Raw genomic sequence first — 27493 nt, forward strand, 5'->3', positions numbered from 1 at the left:
TCAAAGGACATTTCATTACATTCATCCACACAAAGAATGTTCTTGTTGCCATTTTTTTTACCATGCTGTTATGATCCCTGACACAACAATGGTGATATTTCTTAATTACTCTCATTCATTTTTCGATGAGTTAGTGTTTTTGGTGAATACAAAATTTCTTGAAAAAGAAAGAAACAAAAGAATTCTGGAACAAAATCTTTATGGGTGAGCTTATGCCAAAAAAATAAACAAACTTCCCTATGAATCAAAATAAAAGAAACAAAACATACAATAACATAACTCCTTATCTACCCAGTAAACAGGAGAAAAATAATGGCCTGTTGGCCTACAAAAAAAAAAAAAACAAGGCACTCAACTCCTACGGCTTCCCAAAATAGTTAAGAAGATAAAAACATGGTAAGCAGGAAACTGATGTTCTAGAAACAAGGCTCACACAATCAAAGGTGGCTAACAGCACTCGGTTGGAGCACAAAAATCACAATCTGTAGCATGACATATTCACCAGCTAACACACAGTATCAAACACACAAACAGCCATGAGCAATCAATCAAAGAGGCAGAGAGAGCTCCCTCCAGTGGAATACCGGGGGAATTTATAGTCCGGGTTTCTTCTCTGGTTCAACCAGCCAGCAGCCTCGGATTATACCCAGGACCAATCCTGAAAGAGAAGAAGACAGCAGGAACACAACCAAGCCAAAGTATAACATTACGTCATAGATGTAACAATGCTGATCAATTTATTTAGATTTTATTTTGTTAACATTATCGTCTAACATTTAAAATTGGGAGTATATTTTTTTAAACAATCATCAACAGTTTCAATTTGGATTTTTATAAAAACCATATGAATTCAAATAAATTTAAATTCTTTATTGTCACTACTGTATATACACAGGTATCAGAGTGAAAGTCTTGGATGCAGTTATGTTGTGACAGGAAAGACCAGAATCCACAAAACACTAACTGCATAGTGTACATGTAATGCACATTATTCTAATAATATACATTCTTATACAAAATGCACAAGTACATAATATACAGAATGTTTAAAATTCATATATATTTAAAAGACGCAAAGATCCTTTGAACAGTTCCTGTTACAGTACGAGTAAGAAAACAGTGACTGGTTGGGTACATTATGTGGTAACAGAGTGCAATATCAGTCTTCACAGGGATAGCCCACCACACCTCACCATCTCTTATCATTTACTCACTTTCATTGCCATCCTAAATGTATATGACTACCTTTCGTAACATAAAGACAAACAAAGACTCCATCTTTGTGCATCCATGTAATACAAGTGGATTGTAACCCATGCATGTTTGACAGTTGGTTGGAAGCGTTAAAACAGTTAGTAATATTTTTCTTATCCATTGTTTCACTTCAGAAAACATTGATTCATCCACTAGGGTATCCCCTTAAAGGCAGGGTAGGTGATTTGTTTTGAAAAAAAATGTTTTTATTAATTTTTTTTCTATGCTGGTTTAAAGTCATTTCACACTGATGACAAAAAAAAGAAAAAGTTCTCTCATAAATGAATCCTCATGTGTTTTTTAAGGAATATTTTACGTCTGAAGCTATTTCCACACTGATCACATTTGAATGGCTTTTCTCCAGTGTGAATTCTCAAGTGGACTATTAAGCCTCCTTTTTGAAGGAAACCCTTTCCACACTGAAGGCATGTGTAAGGCTTCTTTCCAGTGTGAACGCTCGTGTGGAGTTCAAGACTTTGTTTTTTAGCGAAAATTTTTCCACATTGTTGGCAGTTGAAAGGCTTCTCTCCAGTATGAGCTCTCATGTGGACTGTAAGGTTTCCTTGCTGATCGAAACTCTTTCCACACTGAGGGCATATGAACGGCTTTTCTCCGGTGTGAACTCTCATATGGACTTCAAGGTTTCCTTTTTTAGAGAAACGCTTTCCACACTGAGGGCAAATGAACGGCTTTTCTCCACTGTGGACTATCATGTGAGCTTTAAGGTTTCTATTTTGATCAAAACTCTTTCCACACTGAAGGCATGTGAAAGGCTTTTCTCCAGTGTGAGCTCTCATGTGGACTTTAAGGGCTTCTTTTTTAATGAAACCATTTCCACACTGTTGGCAGGTGAAAGGCTTCTCTCCGGTGTGAATTCTCATGTGGACCATTAAGCTTCCTTGTTGACAGAAACTCCTGCCACACTGAGGGCATATGTAAGGCTTCTTTCCATTATGAATGCTCATATGGGTTGTAAGAGCTCCTTTTTGAACGAAACTTTTTCCACATTGTTGGCAGGTAAAAGGCCTTTCTCCAGTGTGAACTCTCATGTGGGCATCAAGGTTTCCTTTGCTGGTGTAACTCTTTCCACACTGTTGGCAGATGTAAGGACTCTCTCCAGAGTGAATTCTCATGTGTGCCTTAAGACTTTCTTTTAGAGAGAAACTCTTTCCACACTGCTGGCAAATGAAAGGCCTCTCTCCAGTGTGAGCTCTCATGTGGTTTTTAAGACTTTGTTTTTGAGTGAAACTCTTTCCACACAACTGGCATGTGTAAGGCTTCTCTCCAGTGTGAATTCTCATGTGCCTGTTAAGGCTTCGTTTTGTAGACATACTTATTCCACACTGTTGGCAGGTGAAAGGCTTCTCTCCACTGTGAACTATCATGTGAGCTTTAAGGTTTCTATTTTGATCAAAACTCTTCCCACACTGAGGACAAGTGTAAGACTTCTCTCCAGTGTGAATTCTCATGTGTCTTTCAAGTGATCCTTTTTGAATGAAACCTTTTCCACATTGTTGGCAGGTAAAAGGCTTTTCTCCAATGTGAACTTTCCTGCGGGCTTTAAGGATTCTATGTTGATCAAAACTCTTTCCAGTATGTGAGCAACTAAACAAATTTTCTCCAGTTATGAATTCATGTTTCTCATACTGATCTTTGTCTTTCTTTTCATTTAGTTCTGGACTCTCCACTTTCAGCAGCATCAGGTCTAAGGTGAAAAGAGACCAAAACAAGTTAACCCCAGTTTAATGGCACAAAGCAACAGACATCAAGACATATAATGCATCAAAACCAACAACATGTAGACTAGATCCTACACATTAAACCAGAGGTCCTCAAGCCAGAGAAACCCACTGTCTTGGAGATTTTAGCTAAAAGCTCTTCAGAATCACATAGGCAATTGTGCTGAAGCAGGTTGGAAATAAACTTTGCAGGGCAGTGGGTCTCTAGAGGCCCGTTTCAGATGAGGTTAAGTGAAAACTCTGAGCATGTTAACCCTGAAATGAGGGAAACTCTGGGTTTTCCGTTTCAGAATGGGAGGTATATCAAACCTGAGAAAGCAAGTTAGGTCAAGCCCGTTTCTGAAAGGGAGGCAACTTATACTCAGAGTCAGTTACCATGGTAACTTACTCTGTGAACCTAACCTGGTCAGGAGCAGGTTTTCTTCGATAAACCCAGAGTTTCTTTCAGTCTCCTCCCCATTTTTAAAGTGTAAGCAATGCTTTTCTTAGTATTTTTGTCTTATTTCAAGTGCAAATATCTAATATTTCCTGAATCAAAATGCATTTTCTATATAAGTAAAATAATACAAGATATTTAGTCTTGTTTCCTGTAAAATTATCTGCCAGTGGAATAATAAAATAATCTTAATGCAAACAGAAAACAAGATTATACGGAGTGTCTATTATTACTAAGTGCAAATTTACACAGCTCTACCCGCAAATGCCACGGGGTTAAAAAAGTGTGCGGAGTTCACCGGCTTCAGTGGTGTAGGCAGTAACATGTAAGGCATGTAAGAGCTAACATGTGACACTATTGGCCCAGTTTCGAATCCGCCTTTCCTTTTCTTCCCCCTTTTCCCCATCACATATCACATCAGAAAGGCATTTATTTTCAATAAAAATGAAGAAAATGTTCTAAAAGTGGAAGTAAAGTGCCTAACAAGTTCAATAATGATACAAGTATTTATAATTTTAATAAATATAATCATTTACACATTTATTTAGGTGCAAATAGTATGTATTTGCCAATACAAAGTGTAAATAGCATCTAATTACTATTTACACTTATTGCAAAGAACTGCTGCTTTAACATGGTAAATAGAATATATCACTATTTTCAATATAAGTGTAAATAGCATCTACAGCTATTTGCATTCACTGTAACTAGCATCTATTGCTAAGAAAATATGCTATTTCCACTTAGTGTAAATAGCTGCTGCCTTATTTTTCTTATCCCATTGGCAGATAATTTGCAAAATAAGAAAATGAACTTATATAAAATAATTATAAAAATAATTTAATTATTTATTGCCTGTGGGATACCATGATAATGAATAGTAGTTCAATAACTTATTGTTCTGCTAGTTGTCACATGTGATATTATAACAGTGATAAAAATTAAACTTGTATTGACTCAGAAGTAGGCTTTTTTTTTTTTTTTTGTCGGGTTCTGTTGCCATGGTGAATTTCTGAGCTCCATTGATCATGGCTTTTCATAGTCATGGTGCACGCGCTTAAAGGGATAGTTCACCCAAAAATGAAAATTTGGATGCGTAAGGCAGTTAGACATAGTGGTGTTTTAGAAGTGAAAAATTATATAAATACTGTTCGGTTTCTCGCACAAACCGATCGTTTTGTGTCTTAGGACATCAATGTGTCGTCACGAGCTGCAGGGTTTAATTTGGATTTGTCTGTGCATGTTTTTTTGACTCTTATAGATGGAGTTACCATTGACAAGCATTATACGACTGACAGACCGCAACGGTTGAAGTTAAAAATAATTATTTGTGTTCTACTGAAGAAACAAAGTCACCTACATCTTGGATGCCCTGGGGGTAAGCAGATAAACATCAAATTTTCATTTTTGGGTGAACTATCCCTTTAACTCTGAGTTAACCTACTCAGAGTTGATTGAAGTAACTCAATTCAGCTGTTCTGAAACCAAAAACTCAGAGTTTCCCATCTCAAAGTAAGTGAACTCAGGAGTTCAAGTTTTCTCATGGCCGATTTCAAAACACTGCTTCATGAAGCTTCGGAGCGTTATGAATCTTTTGTTTAAATCAGCGGTTCAGAGCGCCAAAGTCACGTGATTTCAGCAGTTTGACACGCGATCCGAATCATGATTCGACACGCTGATTCATAACGCTCCGAAGCTTCATGAAGCAGTGTTTTGAAATCGGCCATCACTATATAAGTCGTTATTTTGGTTTTTTTGGTGCACCAAAAATATTCTCGTCGCTTTATAATATTAATATTGAACCACTGTACTCACATGAACTGATTTAAATATGTTTTTAGTACCTTTATGGATCTTGAGAGAGGAAATGTCATTGCTGGCTATGCAGGCACTGAGCCATCGGATTTCAACAAAAATATCTTAATTTGTGTTCTGAAGATGAACGAAGGTCTTACGGGTGTGGAACTGCATGAGGGTGAGTAAAAAATGACATTGTTTTCATTTTTGGGTGAACTAACCCTTTAAGAACCACTGGAGCAACTCTACCCAGAAGAGCAGACATGGAACAAAAACACATGCCAATAGCAAATAAATTAAGAACATGTACTGAACAAAATAGTTAAGCTTTGAGAATGAAACCAACCTGTTTGTTCCTCAGTATCTTCTTGTTTCACACTGAATGTTTCTTCAATCTTAATGTCTTGACTCTCTCTCCCTTTTATAAACACCATCTTTGTTTGTCTTGCAGTATCTTCTCGTTTTACTCTGAATGCTTCTTCAGTCTTCGTGTCTTCACTCTCTTTTTCTTTAATAAATGCCAAAAACTCTTTAATAAACGCCATCTTTATAATAGTGTCACGTGGATCTCAGTTGTTTCACCAGGAGTTTTTTTCTGTGTTTGGACACTCTGTCCTGTTTAAGATGAGAATAATTAACAGAAAGAAAAATAATCCAAACTAAATCTCAGGGTGTGTCTCAATCAACTCCCTAGTTCAGTAATCAGTGCACTGGTAAGGGTGTCAGTCAGAGTTAGAGTTGATGGCTTTAAATGACCTGATTAGCCAATAAATAAATAAATCAAAACTAGCACTACAAATAAACAATAAAGAACATAAGTTTTAGAAAAAAATACAAACATGTAATATTTAGTTATGATTAGATATTTAATTGAAAGAGTACACTTTCATGAAAGTTTAACATGTTTATTTTAAAACAAAGTTTAAATAAGGCGGGCCGACGACTTCAACAGAAGCAAATACTAACAACCTTGTAACTCACATTAAGGCTGTCTTTAAAAGTTTATAAGTTATTATTAAAAATCAGTTTCCCTATGGAGAAAATGAATGGAGTTTTCACTTCTGGAACCAGACTGTTGCGCTCTATAGTGTGCAGAAATTTAGGTGCATAGGAAGTTAGAAAGAAAACATTTAAAAAAGGGTCAGAGGTATTCAATTTTATTTGTGGTTAAATAAATGTACATGCTGTCCAATGATATGATGAAAAGAACTATAAGGAGTAATGTCAGATTCTGTATAAAAGGCAAAAGTCATGTTTGAAACATTTTGAAAATCTCCGTTTCTCTCATCATTACTTGCCATTGACCGAATTCGTGTTATTGACAAACTGATTCACGATATAGGGAGCCAAATGAGACGCACCTTTTTGTTACTCATGTGTGGATGCGCTTTACTGACAAAAAAATAACGTTCATTAATGTTGTAAAGCATTGCGATGTCACATTCAATAACAATTAATTAATTTTATATCGCTTGTAAAAACTATAAAATTGCCTTAAAGGTTTCTATCGATTTAAACACTTTAAAAGCTTAAAAATACTAACCTTCCTCCAACCGAATCACAGCGCGACGCAGTCTTATGACGTACCGTCATTAGATCAAAATAAAAGTCCCATGTAGTGCTGAGAAATTTAAGTGCATAGAAAGTTACATGTAAAAAAAAAAAAAAAAAAAAAAATCCAATTATATGATAAAAAATAAAGAGTAATATTTCACATTCTGACATTTCTGAGTATAGAACTATCCCAGGGGTTGGAAACTTTTTCAACATTTTTTTTTTTTTTTTAAAGTTTTGTTTGATGAATTTATTTTTAAACGATTAAAAGAAGCACAGCAAAAAATATTAATTTATTATTATATAAAAACAAGGTTTTTTTTTAATAAAATCAAACCTTTATTAGGCCACAGAAACAAAAACAAATCAATAGGCAATCATTTTGCAATATGTTAATTAATTGTGGAAAAACTTTGTATCCTCCTTGAATTATTTTTCTTGACTTTGTAAATGAGACTCATATATCCTATCATATATATGAAAAATTATCAAGAGAGTAGTGTTGTAGTACTCAAGACCATTCTCGAGATGATTTTTTATGGGTCTGGGTTTTGAGGCTTGCATCGGTCTCGACTGCATTTGTACTCTAAAAGGACTCTGGATCAGTCCTCACTGATGAACATCTTTGGTTTTAATGAGAAAAAAAAACTATACAAGGGTGGATTAGAACCTAGAACTCTGGGTTCTGTGTTACCGTTTCAATGCATTATACGACTGACAGACCGCAACGGTTGGAGTTAAAAATCATCATTTGTGTTCTACTGAAGAAACAAAGTCACCTACATCTTGGATGCCCTAAACAGATAAACATCAAATTTTCATTTTTGGGTGAACTATCCCTTTAATACAGATACATCGCACATACAGATCCACATCTTGAGGTAATCATTAATCATAGTAGGCTCAACTTGTTTTATTAGGTTAGGAGCTATAAATATGATTAAAGTGCGAGATTTAAATTGCACAAGTCAATGAAGGCACGCAACTCTGAAAGCACAAACACAGCACATCACACGCACACAAAAATTACTGACTGACTTATAGCTTGTTCCGCTATTTCTTGCGCTTAGCTTTGAGATGAAACAAAGTTAATGGTATACATTTCAGAGGTATCAAGTACATAAAGTCTCCTTAAACATTCCACACAGGTCACAATGATGGTGATTCATGTGAAAACTCCTTTCATTCAGGTCGTTTCATGTTTCAAGGAGCTCAGCATGTCTTTAGCAAGGTGACTCAACTGCCGAAAATGAAACAGAAAGTTCAGTGTCGCATCCTGAAGCTCAACACACAAGTTTTCTTCATTGAAAATAGCAAGACTAAATTATATTACCAGTGCTGATGCCACTCTCTCTCCCATTGCAGTCTTTAATCTTAATATTAGCTGATGATAAATAAAATAAAGCCCATTCTATTGCTGTCGTTGATGTGAATTTGACTGAATTAAAACAAATTTTATGGAAAACTGCTTCCATCTTAATGTTGGAAAACACTTTTAGATCAGAATAGTTTCTCTTAAGCTTGTGTATATGTTTAGTTAAAGTCAAGTTATTAAACAATGTAGGTTCTTTTGTGTTTTATATAATGAGCATTATGAGGTGCTCTAGGAAGCTTTCCTCAGTGATGGCAGGTTTAAGGCTTCTCTCAAATGTGAATTCTCATGTGCCTGTTAAAGCTTCCTTTTTGAGCGAAACTCTTTCCACATTGAGAGCATGTGTAAGGTTTCTCTCCAGTGTGAGTTCTCATGTGGCTTTCAAGGCTTCCTTTTTTAGTGAAACTTTTCCCACATTGTTGGCAGGTGAAAGGCTTCTCTCCAGTATGAATTCTCATGTGAACTGCAAGATTTCCTTGTTGATCAAAACTCTTTCCACACTGAGGGCATACGAATGGCTTTTCTCCAGTGTGAACTCTCATATGGACCTCAAGGTTTCCTTTTTTAGTGAAACTCTTTCCACACTGTTGGCAGGTGAAAGGCTTCTCTCCAGTGTGAACTCTCATGTGGACTATAAGGTTTCTATGTTGATCAAAACATTTTCCACACTGAGCGCATTTGAACGGCTTTTCTCCAGTGTGAATTCTCATGTGCCTGTTAAGGCTTCCCTTTTGAATAAACCTCTTTCCACACTGAAGACATGTGAATGGCTTCTCTCCAGTATGAAGTCTCATGTGCCTTTTAAGGGTTCCTTTTTGAACAAAACTCGTTCCACAATGAGGGCAAGTGAATGGCCTCTCTCCAGTGTGAATTCTCATGTGGACTCTAAGGTTTTTGTTTCGAATAAAATTCTTTCCACACTGTTGGCAGGTGAAATTACTTTTAGCTCCTGTCTTTTGAGCTCTTTTTTGTGAGAAAGATTTTTCAGTCTGTGAGCAAATAAAGTGTCCAGTTAAGAAATCATTATGTTTCTCATAATGACCTTTCACTTCCATTTCATTCAGTTCTTGACTCTCCTCTTTCAGTGGCATCAGGTCTACGGCAAAAAGAGACCAAAACAAGTTAACAACAGTTTAATGGCACCATACAACAGGCATCAAAACATTTAGACATATAATGCATCAAAACCAACAACATATAGGCTAGATCCTACCAACTAATGCCGGGAACATACTACATGATTTTCAAAGTTGTCTGATTGCTGTCCTTCTCACACTACACGACTGTCTAGGGCAGGGTTGCCAGGTTTTCTCAACAAAACCTGCCCAATTGCTTCTCAAAACTAGCCCAATCGCATTTCAGGGGGGTACCCCGGTAAAAATTGTGTTCTGGGGGGTAAAATCCACATTTCTGGCAGGGTTCCCCTGGTAAAATTTGCATTCCAAAGGCTAAATATCATGTTACTTGGAGTCGCCTCAACCCGCAGACATGAAAAACCACCCGCGGAAACAGTGTTAAAGTGGCCCAATTCTTGGCAACACTGGTCAGGGGTATCATTTAGTTGCTGTTGGGTGCACATTACATGACGGATTGGCGACAACGTGTGAGGCGGGAATCGAAAGTCACACATTACACAAAATTTCAATAGGGAGAATTGTCAACAACTAACTACATACGAGAAGTCATACAGGAAATAACAGAAGATGAAGAGACTGGATTTCTTCCTGTTAAAAAAGGTAGGTGGGGGGGGTGGGGGGGGGGGGGGGGGTGGGGGGGGAGTGTATGAAGGAGAGAATGGTTGCTGGTCGCAATGTCAATTCCAGTCAAAACACTTTTCACACTGCAGGACTCAGAACCAGATATTTAGCATGCTAAATATTTAACGGGTGTCAGCGACGCATTAGCGCTTCTTTCAGGTTGTGCCTTTGATCGTATACACTGCATTTTTCACTCATGTGAACGAGCACTGATTTACCTCCGATTTGGGGCATTTGTCAGTAATTTCCACAAAACTGTCTGTAAGTGAAAATTGGAGCTGCAAAACTACTGCAGTTTGTACCCGGCATAAGATACTGAAAGAGATTTTACATGTTATCTCAGAACATCTTGTCAATATTGTTAATTCTTAGCGTTAGTTTATGATAAACATTTTGTAAGCTTTATATTTTAATAGCTGAACGCAACTTTAAACTAAAGGATTTATACTTTCATTAATTTGATACGCTACTCCACATAGGAAGAACAGACATGCCAACTAGGCTAATATACATATAGCTGAAGCAGATTGATATCGTCTTGGTCTGGAGCGAGGTTTACATAAGGTAACGTAAAAATAATTGGGGCAATCTGCCAAATCCCCAAAGTTCCATTTTCTACCACAGATATGCATTGGAAATCTGTGGCCCGCTGCCCCGCTTAGTATCATAACACATGCCTGCCAAAGCCGCATGTTAATTTTTAATATATCCTGCTCACTTTACGACTTAAAATAGTCTAGAAAATCTGAAAAACATTTGTTATAAAATTCTGAACACGTTTACAATTTATCACTGATTCAGTTAATATAGATTTCTATGTTTTGGATGAATATTTTGCCCTACCCGCCCTTACAGACGAGCCACGGCTGTTTTGATGTAAAAATTACTGAGCATATTAAGGAAAAAAAGCTGAAATCATGCCGTTTTGAGAAAGAAACCAACCTGTTTGTTCCTCAGTATCTTCATGTTTCACTCTGAATGTTTCTTCAGTCTTCACATCTTCACTCTCCTCTTTAATAAAGGCCTTTTTTGTTTGTTCCTCAGTATCTTCTTGTTTCATACTAAATGCTTCTTCAATCCTCATTTCTTCATTCTCCTCTTTAATAAACATCATCTTTATAATAGTTCATCATGTGGATTTCAGCTGCTTCACCAGTTGTTTTTCTGTGTGTTTGGGCAATTAATTGAGAATAATTAACAGAAATAAAAATGAATTTAAACTAAATCTCTGGGTGTGTCTTAGTCAGCTTCCTAATTCAGTTGTCAGTGCACTGATAAGTCAGTCAGACTAATAGTTAATAGCCTTAAATGACCTGATTAGCCAAAAACATTCAAAACTAGAATGAAAAATTAATGAAAGAACACAAATTACTAAGACACTCAATATTTAGTTATGGTTTATATTTGTATTTAATGATTTGTATATTACATTTAATAATTTATAATTTCATGAAACATTTGCTAATAGTTTTAAAGTTGTGTTTATGCTCTCATTGCATTTACACTGTTTTGATTAGCATGTGTCGTCAGCGTGTGACGATTTGAAATATTAAATCATTTTGAAAAGCTCAGTTTTTCTATCACTACTTGGCAGTGGCCTAATTCGTGTATTTATGATAAACTGATTCACGATATTGGGGGTGAAATGGGAAGCACCTTTTCTATTACTCATGGAAGAGCTTTATGCTCATAAAAATAACATGCATTATTGTTAAAGCATGTTGCACTTAATAAGTAATTAATTTCACAGTTCTCTGTTAAAGTGTCTGAAAGTTTTATATCGATTTAAACACTTTGAATAAAAAACAAACCTTTCTTCATTTGAATCACAGATGCAGGAGCCAGACCCAGTGCAGCCTTATGACATCATGTCATCAGACCAAAATAAAAGTCTTCCACACACTAAAATCATAGAAATTGAACACTTAGAAAACATTGAAATATTAAAAAGATTTGAACTCTTTTTCACCCATTCCCAAAGCTATCGATACAGCTTCTAGTTTATATCTACATGTAAGCAAGTGTGAAATGCTTTTTCATAACCACAGAGCATTTGTGAAATTTCCAGTAAAGGATAAAGTGTCTTAATGGTCTTCATATTAGAAAGGATTAGAAAGAACTTTGTATTTTTCAAACTCATTAAGAATTTGTTGATCAAAATTAAATTGGAGCAGAGAGATCTAACTGTAAAACTCACCCAAAACAGACTTGATCAACTGTGATTATACAGTACACTACAGTAAAGTATACAGTAAACTATATATTAATTCTTGCAATTTTTTTGTACAAAAAGCCAAATTTATTAAGACACTCTCTTTTCAGAAATTTAAAGTGAACTGAAGGTAAATATTAGTTCATTATATACTAAAAATGACTATATCCCTAGAAAAATTAACATTGTTAATTAACATTTTTATGCAGAGATTTCTGTGGAGTTCAGCAGATGTAAACTGTGCCTGTGTTCACTCATTAGTCGTCACATTATGTTGGTGTTTTGGTTTCATTTTCATGGACTTTCAGTTTGTATTGCTTTATTTCCTGTGTTTCATTGATCAGTTCACAGTGGTTTCGTATTTAGTTCATTATTTTGTGTATATATAGCCTTTTATATTCTTAGTTCATTGTCTTGTGTTGGTTGTGTATGGAGCACATGGTTTCATTTTATTTTGAATTAGTCTGAACCTTTTTATTAATACTTTCTGCTATTTAATGAATCACATTAATGCTTGACTTTTTTTTTTTTTTTTGCTGCCTTTTTAATCTTTGATTCTTGGATGATCATAATGGTTAAACAAATTTTCTGGTATTTTAGATTCAAATTAACTTTATATGTCCACACTTCAATATTAGAAAAAACAAACTGACTTTTATAGTTGTTTCTATACTTACGTGTGATGTATGAATCCATACTGTGTTTTTATCATCACATTTGTCACTTTTAATATTTGATATGTTTTTTACCCTAAACATTACAGTTTTACAATACTCTTTCAATAGTATTTCACAAACAATTCTACTCTGAATTCCTCTGACATTTATTTACTATATTCTGTGCACTTTTGTCATTTTAGCGAGTGAGCAGGGCTTTTAATTTGGCGCGACGTTTTGACGTCAAAAGGCTGCGCCCCGTTCTTGCGTCTGTTCAGCTGAGGAAAGGTTTGTGTTTTGAAACATATAAACCGTTCAATCAGTGTAGGGTTTTTACAAGCGATGCAAAATGAATTATTTATCATTGAATTTAACATTATAATGGTTTATTTAACATTAATGAATGTTATTTATGTCAGTAAAGCGCATCCACATGAGTAACAGAAAAGGTGCGTCTCATTTCGCTGCCTATATCTTGAATCAGATTATTGTAAACAAGAATTCGGTCGCTGGCATGTTGTGATGGGAGAAACGGACCTTTTCGAAACTCCGAGTCAATTGAACCAAATGCATCGCATAATGATTCAGTGATTCGAATCGCTTGAACCATCGCGCGCTGACGACACATACTGGTTAAAACAGAAACACAAACGTGTAATAACAACTTTTACAAACCAACTGCAAAAGTTTTCATGAAAGTAGAATTTATTAAGTAATCTACAAATCAGTAAATACCAAAGAAAAATCAAATATCCAAATATGAAATGTTTGTATAATTTGTGCTCTTTTAATTTGAAGCACTAGTTTTGAGTGTTTTTTTGTCTAATCAGGTCATTTAAGACCATTAACTCTCACTCTGACTGACTCTCTTTTACCAGTGCACTGATTACTGAACTATGGAGCTGACTGAGACACACTGAGAGATTTGGATTTATTTTTCTTTCTGTTAATTATTCTCATCTTAAACATGACAGATTGTCCAAACACAGAGAAAAACTCCTGGTGAAGCAACTGAGATCCACGTGACACTATTATAAAGATGGCGTTTATTAAAGAGGAGAGTGAAGATTTGAGGATTGAAGAAACATTCAGAGTGAAACAAGAAGATACTGAGGAACAAACAGGTTGGTTTCATTATCAAAGCTGAACTCAGTCATTTGATCCTCATTAAAATGTCCAGCTCTACAGAAGTGAATGATATTTGAAAGTGACATGTGAAGGCCAAGTATTGTAACCCATATTCTGAATTTGTCTGATGCATTTAACCTCTCCAGTTAGTGCACACACATTGGGAATAGTGAGTAGTGAACACACACGCTGCAAACTGTGGACACACACGATTGGGGGTTAGGTGCCTTGCTCAACGGCACTTTAGTCAGATATTTTTGAGCGACACAAACAGTTCAAATCAAAGATGCAAATTGTGCACTAAAGGAAACATCTGTTGTGACATTTCTATCAAAATTTTGATCAAGGATGTGTGTTTCTTCTCTTGAACTCCATGTAGCAGCAACATGAGAGGATTTTCTTCACATTAAGACCCAAAATGTAAATGTGAGGAACAAACTCTCTATGTTTACTCTTTGGTCATTTTTGAGCAAGATGCTAACGGTCTAATCAGATTCAATGAACTATGCTAAGCTATGCTAAAAGTGGTACCGCCAGACCCGGAGATCGGCTGAATGGATTCGAAAACGGTAAAACTCAACTGTTTAACTCTAGGGGAGTTGGAAAATGAGCCTATTTTCAAAAAAAGTGGAGTGTTACTTTAAAATAATGTTTATCCTCTAGCGCCTCTAGTCTCCCAATCAACGTCGGCTTTGAGCAAAACAGCATCCACCTTTGTTACTGGCAAAGCAAATTTAGATCAGAATCACTGAATCACAGAATCATCAAAATCACAGTTTATCAGTTTGTTGATTAGGTAATGGGATTATTATAGACTTTTTATGTCTGGATACTCTCTAGCCAGCACTGCGAAATTTTCCGCTGTTACAACACATTCAGTCTTGGTAAATACTTTTCTATTTTCAAAAGTTAATTTGCCTGTAAGGAAAAAGAAATGTTAGTTGTTAATTATGATTAGTTTTTTAAAAAATCCATCATATTGTTGTTTAAAGTACCGACCGCGATACCAAGTTGGTATTGAAATTTTAAAAATGTGATGCTTTGAGCACTGTTGAGCGGATCTGTAAACATCTCTGATTGGCCATTGTGTTCACGCGCTCAAAAGATATGTCTGTGATTGGCTACCATTGATCAACGCTTCAAAAACATGTTGTAAATAGACATCAATGACGCTCTTCACTGAGCGCTTAGACAGATACACAAGGAAGCGTTTGAAAGCAGGCGTCTATCACGGACCAGTCCGCTGATAGATGCCTGCTTTCAAATGCTCCTGTTCCCACTTTCAAAACGCTTTCAAATTGTAAGCCATATAATGATTCCCAGGGGAAGCATATACAAGGAGAAAAGCAGAGGACCTAATACTGAGCCCTGTGTCACACCATACTTGTGTTTGATGAGAAGTCTCTTCATTTACACAAAGTCGTAGCGGTCGGATAGGTGACATGGTATATGACGCCTATACTAAATGCTCATTATGGTTTAGTGTTCTCAGTAGGCTATTTAAGTGATTAATTAAATATAAATGTGTGATTATTCGACTAATGGCTTAAATGAACAATTGCTAGTCGACTAGAAAATTTTTTAGTCGGGGGCATTCCAAATGTTTTTACATTAGCTTTTGATCATGTATAAGTGTTGTGGGATTGTCACTTTAGAGTTCTTCTTGGATGGTGTGTTGATGTTTTACATTTGTGGTTATTAATTTCTACAATGATTACATTATACAGCACTGTGGTAAACTATGTTGTTTTGTTATGTGCTTTATAAATAAAATTGGATTGGATTGGATAACTGCCAGCTTGAAAGTGTTTGAGACATGTCATAAACAAAGCAAAGAGTAGGCCTAAACAATATTGCCAATAGGTTCTGAGATTACAGGTAAAACCTTTTTTTAGTAGCTTAGTGGGTATAGGATCTAACATACATGTTGGTTTTGATGCTTTATATGACTAAATGTTTTGATGTCTGTCTGTGACATTAAACTGCTAACTTGTATTTGTCTCTTTTCACCTTAGACTTGATGCTGCTGAAAGAGGAGACTGAAGTACTAGATGAAATGGAGGAAGACCAGTATGAGAAACATCATGATTTCACAACTGGAGAAAAATTTAGTTGCTCAGAGACTGAAAATTCATCCTCACGAAAAACAGAAACTACAAGATATTTCAACTGCCAGCAGTGCGGACAGAGTTTTACTAAAAAAGCAAACCTTAAAATCCACATGAGTGTTCACACCGGTGAGAAGCCTTTTACCTGCCCTCAGTGTGGAAACAGTTTCTCTCAAAAAGGAAGCTTTAACAGGCACATGAGAATTCACACTGGAGAGAAACCTTACATGTGCTTTTTGTGTGGAAAGAGCTTCACAGCAGAACTAAACCTGAGATGTCACATGAACCTTCACACTGGAGAGAAGCCATTCAAATGTGATCAGTGTGGAAGGAGTTTCAGACATAAAGTGACACGTAATTACCACATGAGAATTCATTCGAGAGAGATCAGTTTTATATGTCATCAGTGTGAAATGAGTTTCACAGACAGGAAACACCTTAAGAATCACGTAATAACTCACACTGGAGAGAAGCCATTCATGTGCCATCACTGTGGAAAGACTTGCATAAACAAAGCAAATCTTGATATTCACATGAGAGTTCACACTGGTGAGAAGCCTTTCACCTGCCTTCAGTGTGGAAAGTGTTTCACACGTAAAGCAAACCTTGAAGTTCACATGAGAGTTCACACTGGAGAGAAGCCTTTTACGTGTCTTCAGTGTAAGATGAGTTTCACATATCAAAGAGACCTGAATCGTCATTTGCAAACTCATCCTGTAAATACATTGCAGTGTTCCTCAGTGTGACAATGTGTCCTGCAAAGTTTAGCTCCAACCCAAATTAAACACACCTGAACCTAATCAAGCTAATACTAGGCATATTAGAAACATCCAGGTTGTTGTGTTGAGGCAAGTTAGAGCTGGACACCCTTGCTTTAGGAGATGTTCCAAATACTTGAAGCTGGCAGTTATCAAACCCCTTATGAAAAAGTTTTACTCAGGAGAGCTGGTTTATATCTAAAATATTTTATGTCTAAAATATGTTCAGTTTTGCAGAGTTACGGTATTTGTGAACAATTTCAGTCAGGATTTAAATCCCATTGTTGCACAGAAACTACTGCTGAGGTCTCTGAATTATGACTGTTGCACTGTGACAGTGGAACAGCAGCTGAAAGGCTTAGCCTAAGTCAGGATTAGAGCTTAGTACAATTAATTAGTATTTGGGGGCTGCACTGTGATCTTTAAATGGGGTCTTTTAATATGTCATCAAATGCTTCTTGCTTTTTTTTTTATATGCATGCCAAGATTATCTTTGGTATATGAACTATTACACTGAATGACATTTTAGTGGGTGTCTTCTGTAAATCATAGCAATAATGTATGATAGTCATGATAGTCAACACATAATGTATGTGGAAAATATTTAAAGCTGTATTACACTTTTTTTTTTTTTTTAATTGCAATCTCATTTTTGTCAAAAAGTGAATGAAACATTTTCAAGAGAGCGGTGGGTGATTATTAAAGTTTTAAATAAGACACAACTGTTTAAATGGAGGGTTCAAATCAGTGGTCTAGATCAGGGTAGAAAATGGACATTTATTTCTAAATTATAACAGTGTTGATGCAGTAGCAGCTCCTGTCCATAATTTAGGTAGGGCAAATTCTGGGTCTTAGCGTTAGTTTATGATAAACATTTTGTAAGCTTTATATTTTAAAAGCTGAACACAATTTTAAACTTAAGAATTTATACTTTCATTAAATTGATACACTACTCCACATAGAAAGAACAGACATGCCAACTAGTTACTGACCTGATGCAGACTAATATACATATAGCTGAAGCGAATTGATATTGTCATAAGCATATAAAGGAAAAAAAGATGCATGACCCCTTTAAATGAAGCTGAAATCATGCCATTTTGAGAATGAAACCAAACTGTTCCTCAGTATCTTCATGTTTCACTCTATATGTTTCTTCACATCTTCACTCTCCTCTTTAAGAAACACATTTTTTGTTTGTTCCTCAGTATCTTCTTGTTTCACACTAAATGCTTTGTCAATCCTCATTTCTTGCCTCCTCTTTAATAAACGCCATCTTTATAATAGTACATCACGTGGATCTCAGCATGTGTCGTCAGCGTGCGGCGATTCAAGCGCTTTGAAACATTTAATCATTTTGAAAAGCTGTTTGCCTTTCGAGAGTGGTCACTTCGACAGCTTTACTGCGGGAACTCCTCCCCTTCTCCGAAACTTCTGAAGATTTTATAGGCTAACGCCAGTTAGAAAAACTGGCCAATTGTCATGAGCTATGCAAATACTAACAGGCTTACCTGTATAAGGTGGCAGAGCGACAACTGCGTCAGAATCTTCTCCTTCATGCTACTGCCATAGTCGAAGACGTAGAAGAACCTGCTCTCTTCACCGCATCCGATGGCAACGTTTTGCAGTATCAGCGCGGGCCCCATCGACCTGCCGGACCCACACGAGCATCGCATCGCCTGCCTGGGCCTGGCCCACACTGAGGCCTAGTCAAGACTGTGTACACTGCGCGGACTTGCCTGTTCATGTGCTGAGGACTCGGAGGAAAACTGCTTGTAGCATTAAGGGGGCAAGGCCCACTGCTGGCAAGGAGACGCTGGTGCCCCCCCCTTGGGACGAAGATGACGACACGCCCCCAGGCTGCCATCCTACATCTATGCCCCGTTCACCTGTCCTTTTTGTCCTCCTGCCATCGCGGACTTCGTTTCCATCAGTGCCAGAGAGGAGGAGGACTCCATGTCCATCTTGGCTTCTGAGAAGGACTGGGCTGAGTCAGAGCCAGATCGTTCCGAGGCAGAGGGCCCTACTGATCTCCACGACCAGTTCACTAGGGTCCTTGCAAAATCAGTTAAGGAATTCGTTGACACGTTTATTGTTAACGGACCGTTTCCCCGCCAGCACACTTAACCTCGCTGGGGCAGGGCTCCGGTCTGCATACGTCACCGCCAGCATCCTTGACTGAAAGAATACGGCCGCCATGTCAGTTCATAGGCGTGTGGAGAGCCATTCAGGCATCTTCCCTTGGTTGCTGAGTATAATTCAAAACGGGTATTCCCTTCAGTTCAGATGCAGACCGCCCCCGCTTTAGCAGCATGGTTCCGTCTGTGACGTCGCCTCAAAATGCCCCTGTGTGTCTAGTCTGCTCGCGAAAGGAGCGATAAAGCGAAACCTAGAGCGGATTTTACAGCTGTTATTTCGTGGTGCCCAAGAGACCGATCCTGGTCTTCAGACCCATCAATCGAGCGCTTCACAAGCGCGTGTTCAGAATAATAACTGTCAAATTGATTCTGGCACAAATCTCTCCCAGGGACTGGTTCATGTCTGTGGATTTAAAGGACGCATTCTTTCACATTCAAGTAGCGACGCGCCACAGGTGCTTCCTGAGATTCGGCTTTGAGGGCACGGCGTACCAGTTTTAAGTGCTCCCGTTCGGTATGGCTTTGGCTCCGTGCGTGTTTTTGAAGTGTGTAGATGCAGTGCTTTCCCCTCTCATAGAGAGTGGTATGCGCATTCTAAATTATCTGGACGACTGGCTGATTCTGGCCCATTCGCGGGATGGGCTTCTTAGTCACATAGATGTATTGCTTTGCCACTTGGAGTCCCTAGGGCTTCGTGTGAATATGCAGAAAAGATTTCTGAAGATTTTATAGGCTAACGCCAGTTAGAAAAACTGGCCAATTGGCCAAGCTATGCAAATTGCATGCAAATACTGACAGGCTTACCTGGCGGTATATAAGATGGCGGAGCGACAATTGCGTCAGAATCACGATTGAACGCTTACCCAGCTGATCGAGCAGCGGGCACGGCGGCTTGTGCAGTGTCTCGTTCCCGTCTCTCAGGGAACCAAGGTTACGATAGTAACCAGAGTTTCTGCATGCTCAGTTTCTCTATCAGGTAGTTGTAGATGTCAGGTGACTCAACCGGAGATAATCCCGTCAGATCGTCCATCCATTGAGTGAGCATGTACGGGTTGGCCAATCTGGTTCCGTCCATTAAAGTTAACTTTTTCAAATAACAATCGCAGATCCGAACAGTGAGTGACCTTACATATTCAGACTAAATTGGATTTTCTCCAGTCATTGTTAAAAATAAACAAGCTAACAACACTTACTAGCTATTGTTAGTGAAGTGGTCAGGGGAATCGTTCTGTCTCCACCTAAGCTCCGCCCACACAAAAAAACATCACAATTGCTGCATCTGAAAACTTAGGCAGCTGACTTGTTGCCTCGCTGCATGTTCACCGACAGCTGATTAATGACTGTTGCAATCAAATTTCACCTCTGACAAAATTCTGGCAGTGTCAGGAGTTTTTAAGCACAGTCCTGCAGTGCGGCTTCTCCTACTACAGCCGTCAAATCAAACACCAATTAGAGCGCAGAACCTGATGATGCACAACTGAGATCCTACAGTGTGACATGGCTTTACAGCAGGGATCATGTTCATACAGTCTGACAAGCAACAGTCATAAAGGACTGTAATGTATCCGACCTAAAACCCACCCAAAACAGACATAAAACTTGATCACCCCTGATTATACAGTACACTACAGAAAGGTATACAGTAAACTATATATTAATTCTTGCAAAAAAAAATTGTACAAAAAGCCAAATTTATTAAGACGCACTCTTTTCAGAAATTTAAAGTGAACTGAAGGTAATTATTGATTAAAAATGACTATATCCCTAGAAAAATTTACATTGAAATGTGATTTTTTTTTTTTTTTAAGAAAACTGCAGAGATTTCTGTGGAGTTCAGCAGATGTAAACTGTGCCTGTGTTCACTCATTAGTCGTCACATTATGTTGGTGTTTTGGTTTCATTTTCATGGATTTTCAGTTTGTATTGCTTCATTTTCTGTGTTTCATTCATCAGTTCACAGCGGTTTCGTATTTAGTTCATTATTTTGTGTATATATAGCCTTCTGTTCACTTCGTTCATTGTCTTGTGTTGGTTTTGTATGGAGCACACGGTTTCATTTTATTTTTGTTTTGGATTTCACTTGCTTTGTTAAAGCTAAGCTGTTTTATATGATCCACTATGCTCTCCATATCATCATCATCATCATTATCCTAACGTAACATAGTCAGTGATTAGAATCACTCTACTAAGGCAGCAACTCACATAAATTACATTGAAGACTTTTTATTGATTTCATTAAAAATCTTTGAAATACCCCCTTTTAATTAGACTGAACCTTTTTATCAATACCTTCTGCTATTTAATAAATCACATTAAAGGGTTAGTTCACCCAAAAATGAAAATTCTGTCATTTATTACTCACGCTCATGCCGTTCCACACCCGTAAGACCTTCGTTAATCTTCGGAACGCAAATTGAGATATTTTTGTTTAAATCTGATGGCTCCGAAATCTGACATTTCCTCTCTCAAGATCCATAAAGGTACTAAAAACATATTTAAATCAGTTCATGTGAGTACAGTGGTTCAGTATTAATATTATAAAGCGACAAGAATATTTTTGGTGCACCAAATATTTTCTTTCTTTCTTTTTTTTTTTTTTTGGTGCACCAAAAATATTCTCGTCGCTTTATAATATTAATATTGAACCACTGTACTCACATGAACTGATTTAAATATGTTTTTAGTACATTAATGGATCTTGAGAGAGGAAATGTCATTGCTCCCTATGTAGGCCTCATGGAGCCATCGGATTTAAACAAAAATATCTTAATTTGTGTTCCATAGATCAACGAAGGTCTTACTTTTATAGTTGTTTCAATACTGACGTGTGTTTTATAAACTCATCTACTGTGTTTTTGTTATCTAATTTGTTTTGTTTTACAGTTTAGGCATAATCTCATACTCTTTCAATAGTAGTTAATATTTCACAAACAATTCTACTCTGAATTATATTTACTATATTCTGTGCACTTTTGTCATTTTAGCCAGTGAGCAGGGCTTTTATTTTGGCGTGACGTTTTGACGTCATAAGGCTGCGTCCCGTTCTTGCATCTGTTCAGCTGAGGAAAGGTTTGTGTTTTGAAGCATTTCAAGTATTTAAATCATTACAAACCGTTCAATCAATGGTATAGTTTTTACAAGCGATGCAAAATGAATTATTTATAATTGAGTGTAACATTATAATGCTTTAACATGAACGTTATTTATATCAGTAAAGCGCATCCACATGAGTAACAGAAAAGGTGCGTCTCATTTCGCTGCCTATATCTTGAATCAGTTTATTGTAAACAAGAATTCGGTCGCTGGCATGTTGTGATGGGAGAAATGGTGCTTTTCGAAACTCCGAGTCAATTGAACCAAATGCTTCGCATAATGATTCAGTGATTCGAATCGCTTGAACCATCGCGCGCTGACGACACATACTGGTTAAAACAGAAACACAAACGTGTAATAACAACTTTTACAAACCAACTGCAAAAGTTTTCATGAAAGTAGAATTTATTAAGTAATCTACAAATTAGTAAATACCAAAGAAAAATCAATTATCCAAATATGAAATGTCTGTATAATTTGTGCTCTTTTATTAATTTGAAGCACTAGTTTTGAGAGTTTTTTGCTAATAATAATAATAATAATAAATGCTTTATTTATCCCTTTTAGGGAAATTCAAGAAATTCTGATTGTGATGCACCCAGAGATTTAGTTTGGATTTATTTTACTTTCTTTTAATTATTCTCATCACTGTCCAAACACACAGGAAAAACTCCTGGTGAAGCAACTGAGATCCACATGACACACTATTATAAAGATGGCGTTTATTAAAGAAGAGAGTGAAGACATGAAGATTGAAGAAGCATTCAGAGTGAAACAAGAAGATAATGAGGAACAATCAGGTTGGTTTCTTTCTCAAAGCTGAACTCAGTCATTTGATCCTTATTAAAATGTCCAGCTCTACAGAAGTGAATGATATTTGAAAGTGACACGTGAAGGCTAACTATGGTAACCCATATTCTGAATTTGTCCGATGCATGTAACCTATCCAATTAGTGCACACACATTATGAATAGTGAGTAGTGAACACACGCACTGCAAAACATGATTGTAATATAACTATAACATATATAAATTATATTATAATTATATCAAATATAACTATATAATAAACATAATAACAGAATTAACTTTTAGCACATCAAATTCAAATAGTTATTTGATACCAAGCCAAATCACATTTATTTGTATAGAATTTTCACAATACACATTGTACACATAGCAGCTTTACAGAATGTGTTGTTTTAACAGTAGTTCAGTTTAAGTTTATTTGTATAGTGCTTTTACAATACTGTTTCAAAACAGCTTTACCGAAAAAGTTTCAAATATTATAATGAAGAGATAAGTGGTGACCGTCACAGGAAAAAAAAACTTGTCAGGCTTGAAAAGTCTCTCTTCAGGATCTCTGACTGCCGCACCTAATGTCTTCAGGTCAGGTTTCACACTCAATTGATTATGATCACAAACTTGCATGGTGCATGACAAAACAGAACCTAGGTCGGGATAATTATTATTATTTTTTTTTAATAATTTGGTGTTATTTTGTGCTGCAAAGTGAACAACACATGGGTTTACTGTATGTGTCGCATGAAGGCGGCTTTCTGCTGTTTGCAATCTGACTCTTTTGAGGAAACAGCTGATTGTAAGCCATATAATGACTCCCAGGGGAATCATATACAAGGAGAAAAGCAGAGGACCTAATACTGAGCCCTGTGTCACACCATATTTGTGTTTGATGAGAAGTCTCTTCATTTACACAAACAAAGTGGTAGCGGTCGGATAGGTGGGGAAGCTAAAGTATAGCGCGCTTTACTGCACATCATGGAGGCACCGGCGCAATTTCTTGCATTTTTTCCTGACAACAGCGGAAACAACTTAAAATACTCATTTTTAGTCATACAGATAAGTGTAATACATAATTCATAACGGTAAATGGTCTATTTTTATTTGTGTAAACTCACAATAACAAGAAAACATTGTTTTCTTTATTTTACAAAAGCACAAACAGGATGCGTTTTCTGCCGTCTCAGCCTCCCTGAGCAGCAGCGTGTCACAAAAATGAACTGAATCTCAGTGTACAGACATCAGACATGAGAAGTATATCTATAAAGGGTTAGTTCACCCAAAAATGAAAATTCGGTCATTAATTACTCACCCTCGTGACGTTTTACACCCATAAGACCTTCGTTGATCTTCGGAACACAAATTAAGATATTTTTGTTGAAATCCGATGGCTCCGTGAGGCCTACATAGGGAGCAATGACATTTCCTCTCTCAAGATCCATAAAGGTACTAAAAACATATTTAAATCAGTTCATGTGAGTACAGTGGTTCAATATTAATATTATAAAGCGACGAGAATATTTTTGATGCGCCAAAAAAAACAAAATAACGACTTGCATAGTGATGGCCGATTTCAAAACACTGCTTCAGGAAGATTCGGAGCGTAATGAATCAGCGTGTCGAATCATGATTCGGAATGTGTGTCAAACCACCAAACTGCTGAAATCACGTGACTTTGGCGCTCCGAACTGCGGATTCGACACGCTGATTTACAGAATTTTCATTTTTGGGTGAACTAACTCTTTAATATGTCTACTTTTAAACGAACCAATTTAAATCGAAAAGAAATACTCTCTGCTTATGCAAGCCGTAGGAAAGGTGCATTTCTCTCTAAAGGCACGTCCACTGCGGAGATGCATCTTTGCAGCCGACACTGATACAGAAAACACTAGTTTATTAATAAATAATTAAAATGTGTCCTTGCTATTTTTTCCCGACACATTCAGGCACCTATATTAAATGCTCAGTATGGTTTAGTATTCTCCTCAGTAGGCTATTTAAGTGATTAAGTAAATAGAAATGTGCGATTATTCGATTAATGACTTAAATGAATGACTGCTAGTCGACTAGAAAAATCTTTAGTTGGGGGCATTGCTAAAGTTATTACATTAGCTTTTGTTCATGTATAAGTGTTGTGGTATTGTCACTTTAGAGTTCTTCCTGAATGGTGCGTGTTGATGTTTTAAATACAACTAACTTGTATTTGTCTCTTTTCACCTTAGACTTGATGCTGCTGAAAGAGGAGAGTGAAGTACTAGATGAAATGGAGGAAGACCAGTATGAGAAGCATCATGATTTCACAACTGGAGAAAAATTTAGTTGCTCAGAGACTGAAAATTCATCCTCAAGAAAAACAGAAACTATAAGATATTTCAACTGCCAGCAGTGTGGACAGAGTTTTACCAAAAAAGCAAACCTTAAAATTCACATGAGTGTTCACACAGGTGAGAAGCCTTTTACCTGCCCTCAGTGTGGAAACAGTTTCTCTCAAAAAGGAAGCTTTAACAGGCACATGAGAATTCACACTGGAGAGAAGCCTTACATGTGCTTTTTGTGTGGAAAGAGCTTCACAGCAGAACTAAACCTGAGATGTCACATGAACCTTCACACTGGAGAGAAACCATTCAAATGTGATCACTGTGGAAAGAGTTTCAGACATAAAGTAACATGTAATAACCACATGAGGATTCATTCAAGAGAGATCAGTTTTATATGTCATCAGTGTGAAATGAGTTTCACAGACAGCAATCACCTTAAGAATCACGTAATAACTCACACTGGAGAGAAGCCATTCATGTGCCATCACTGTGGAAAGACTTGCTCAAACAAAACAAGCCTTAAGGCTCACACGAGAATTCACACTGGAGAAAAGCCTTTCACCTGCCTTCGGTGTGGAAAGAGTTTCACAGTTAAAGTAAGCCTTGAGAGGCACATAAGAGTTCACACTGGAGAGAAGCCTTTTACATGTCTTCAGTGTAAGATGACTTTCACATATCAAAGAGATCTGAATCGTCACTTGCAAACTCATCCTGTAAATACATTGCAGTGTTCCTCAGTGCGACAAGAGGTTTAGAAAAAGTAGTTTGTGTACACTGCGTTCATTCGTTTTTGTGATTTAATATTGAAAGTAGAAAAATTAGAAAATGGTGCATTTATTCATTTCTTAAAAAAAAAAAAAAAACCCTGAAAAAATGCCTCTTTTATGTTTTTAGGTTCAGGGGTTGAAAATGGATAAACGGCTTGAATATTTGTATAACCCCTTGTTTTCTATGTTGGATATGGTAGGTAAATTAATGACAGTACTAACACGGGATGGGGCCCTGGGTCTGGTTCAAACATACATACTAAGAAAAATAATAACTCGGGTATTATGTCTCGTCTATCATTATTCGTTTTAAGCAAAGCTTTGTAAACCCTTAATTTTGTAAACACACACTGTTATTGGCCATGCCTCCACTTAGTAGAACTTCTAACTTTTTCAAATCACCCTACTAAGCATGTGACTAAATTCAAATAACACAAAGAAATGTGAATTGGAGAAATGATATACATTTTACTGAAGGTAATATGAAATAAAGTATTCAGTACTTGTTAGTAGTTGTTAGATTTTGCTGTATTTGGCCGAGCAGTCGTTTTGGAGAAGTATTGCGGATTGCACGTTCCTTTCCCTCGCTCCTCGCAAGCTGCCCCGCCCACCCATGAAGAGTAAACTTTGGAAATGAACCAATCAGAAACAAGTAAAATAAAGATTAGCTGGTATTTTAGTGCAAACAAGTTAGTGTGTATGAGCAAATGTAAATCCTTGTACCTTAAAGGGTTAGTTCACCCAAAAATGAAAATTCTGTCATTAATTACTCACCCTCGTGCCGTTCCACACCAGTAAGACCTTCGTTAATCTTCAGAACACAAATTGAGATATTTTTGTTTAAATCCGATGGCTCAGTGAGGCCTACATAGGGAGCAATGACATTTCCTCTTTCAAGATCCATAAAGGTACTAAAAACATATTTAAATCAGTTCATGTGAGTACAGTGGTTCAATATTAATATTATAAAGCAACGAGAATATTTTTGGTGCGCCAAAAAAACAAAATAACGAATTATTTAGTGATGGCCGATTTCAAAACACTGCTTCAGGAAGCTTCGGAGCATAATGAATCAGCGGGTCGAATCCGCAGTTCGGAGCGCCAAAGTCACGTGATTTCAGCAGTTTGGCGGTTTGACACGCGATCCAAATCATGATTCGACACGCTGATTCATTACGCTCCAAAATAATTTGAGTGACGCAGGAGCTGGCCAATAATGAGCCAGACGTAAACAAGCTATGTCAACTGCGTATGACAGTTCAAATTGTTAAATAAAGTTATTTTTGTTTTGTTTTGTTCTGTTGAATTTACTCATTAGTGAGTGATTTGAATCACTCTACATAAGAAGCAACTCACACAATGACTCTTGACATTAAAGACTTGACTGACGATTGATTTTATTAAATAGCTGTGAAATACTCCATTTTTAATTAGACTGAACTTTATTTATCAGTACTTATTATTAATTGATTCACATTTGTATTTTACGTCTTTATTGTTTATTTTATTCTAATTTTTTATTTTAATCATAATTTTTGGACATTTTATACCAATTTTCGGGTATTTTAGATTCAAGTGAACATGTTCATAGTGAATTTTAATATT

The 27493-nt window shown here is 36.8% G+C and overlaps 3 protein-coding genes across 12 annotated transcripts in view; 2 read left to right on the plus strand and 1 right to left on the minus strand.

Annotated features, from left to right (window-relative positions):
• Window positions 1-855: 855 nt before the first annotated feature.
• LOC127511404 (gastrula zinc finger protein XlCGF8.2DB-like) lies at window positions 856-11781 on the minus strand. Of its 4 annotated transcripts, none has more exons than XM_051892213.1 (3): window positions 11721-11781; window positions 10852-11073; window positions 856-2959 (listed from the first exon to the last, which is right to left on the minus strand). In XM_051892213.1, exons 2-3 carry the CDS (start codon window positions 11021-11023, stop codon window positions 1530-1532), a joined length of 1602 nt encoding a protein of 533 aa, XP_051748173.1. In that variant the 5' UTR covers window positions 11024-11073; window positions 11721-11781; the 3' UTR covers window positions 856-1529. The 4 variants fall into 4 exon arrangements, with proteins under 4 accessions (XP_051748173.1, XP_051748172.1, XP_051748174.1 ...); XM_051892212.1 differs by lacking the exons at window positions 10852-11073; window positions 11721-11781 and adding exons at window positions 5573-5841; window positions 6770-6852; XM_051892215.1 differs by lacking the exon at window positions 856-2959 and adding an exon at window positions 7673-9248.
• Window positions 11782-13010: 1229 nt separating this feature from the next.
• The window catches only part of LOC127510664 (gastrula zinc finger protein XlCGF8.2DB-like), a 186206-nt gene continuing 171723 nt past the window's right edge, over window positions 13011-27493 (plus strand). For 2 of the 6 annotated variants that reach the window (XM_051890529.1, XM_051890535.1), the window contains exons 1-2: window positions 13011-13065; window positions 13752-13901. In XM_051890529.1, the coding sequence (XP_051746489.1) occupies window positions 13817-13901 (85 nt within the window). In that variant the 5' untranslated portion in view covers window positions 13011-13065; window positions 13752-13816. The other 4 variants (XM_051890540.1, XM_051890530.1, XM_051890541.1 and 1 more) reach the window with 4 other exon arrangements.
• Window positions 21569-27177, plus strand: LOC127510693 (gastrula zinc finger protein XlCGF8.2DB-like). Of its 2 annotated transcripts, none has more exons than XM_051890622.1 (3): window positions 21569-21978; window positions 22667-22802; window positions 25026-27177. In XM_051890622.1, the coding sequence occupies exons 2-3, from the start codon at window positions 22718-22720 to the stop codon at window positions 25874-25876; spliced, it is 936 nt and encodes a 311-aa protein (XP_051746582.1). In that variant the 5' UTR covers window positions 21569-21978; window positions 22667-22717; the 3' UTR covers window positions 25877-27177. The 2 variants fall into 2 exon arrangements, with proteins under 2 accessions (XP_051746582.1, XP_051746583.1); XM_051890623.1 differs by having other exon boundaries at window positions 21907-21978; window positions 22570-22802.

Source organism: Ctenopharyngodon idella, chromosome 4 (assembly GCF_019924925.1).
Source record: "Ctenopharyngodon idella isolate HZGC_01 chromosome 4, HZGC01, whole genome shotgun sequence".
NCBI lineage: Eukaryota > Metazoa > Chordata > Actinopteri > Cypriniformes > Xenocyprididae > Ctenopharyngodon > Ctenopharyngodon idella.

Excerpts from the sequence above, each read along its gene's own strand:
- LOC127511404 (XM_051892212.1), bottom strand. The coding sequence starts at position 5,771 with ATGGCGTTTATTAAAGAGTTTTTGGCATTTATTAAAGAAAAAGAGAGT. Across the intron at positions 2,960-5,572 it reads AGATACTGAGGAACAAACAG|ACCTGATGCTGCTGAAAGTG; the intron begins GTTGGTTTCATT and ends TTTTCACCTTAG.
- LOC127510693 (XM_051890622.1), top strand. The coding sequence starts at position 22,718 with ATGGCGTTTATTAAAGAAGAGAGTGAAGACATGAAGATTGAAGAAGCA. Across the intron at positions 22,803-25,025 it reads AGATAATGAGGAACAATCAG|ACTTGATGCTGCTGAAAGAG; the intron begins GTTGGTTTCTTT and ends TTTTCACCTTAG.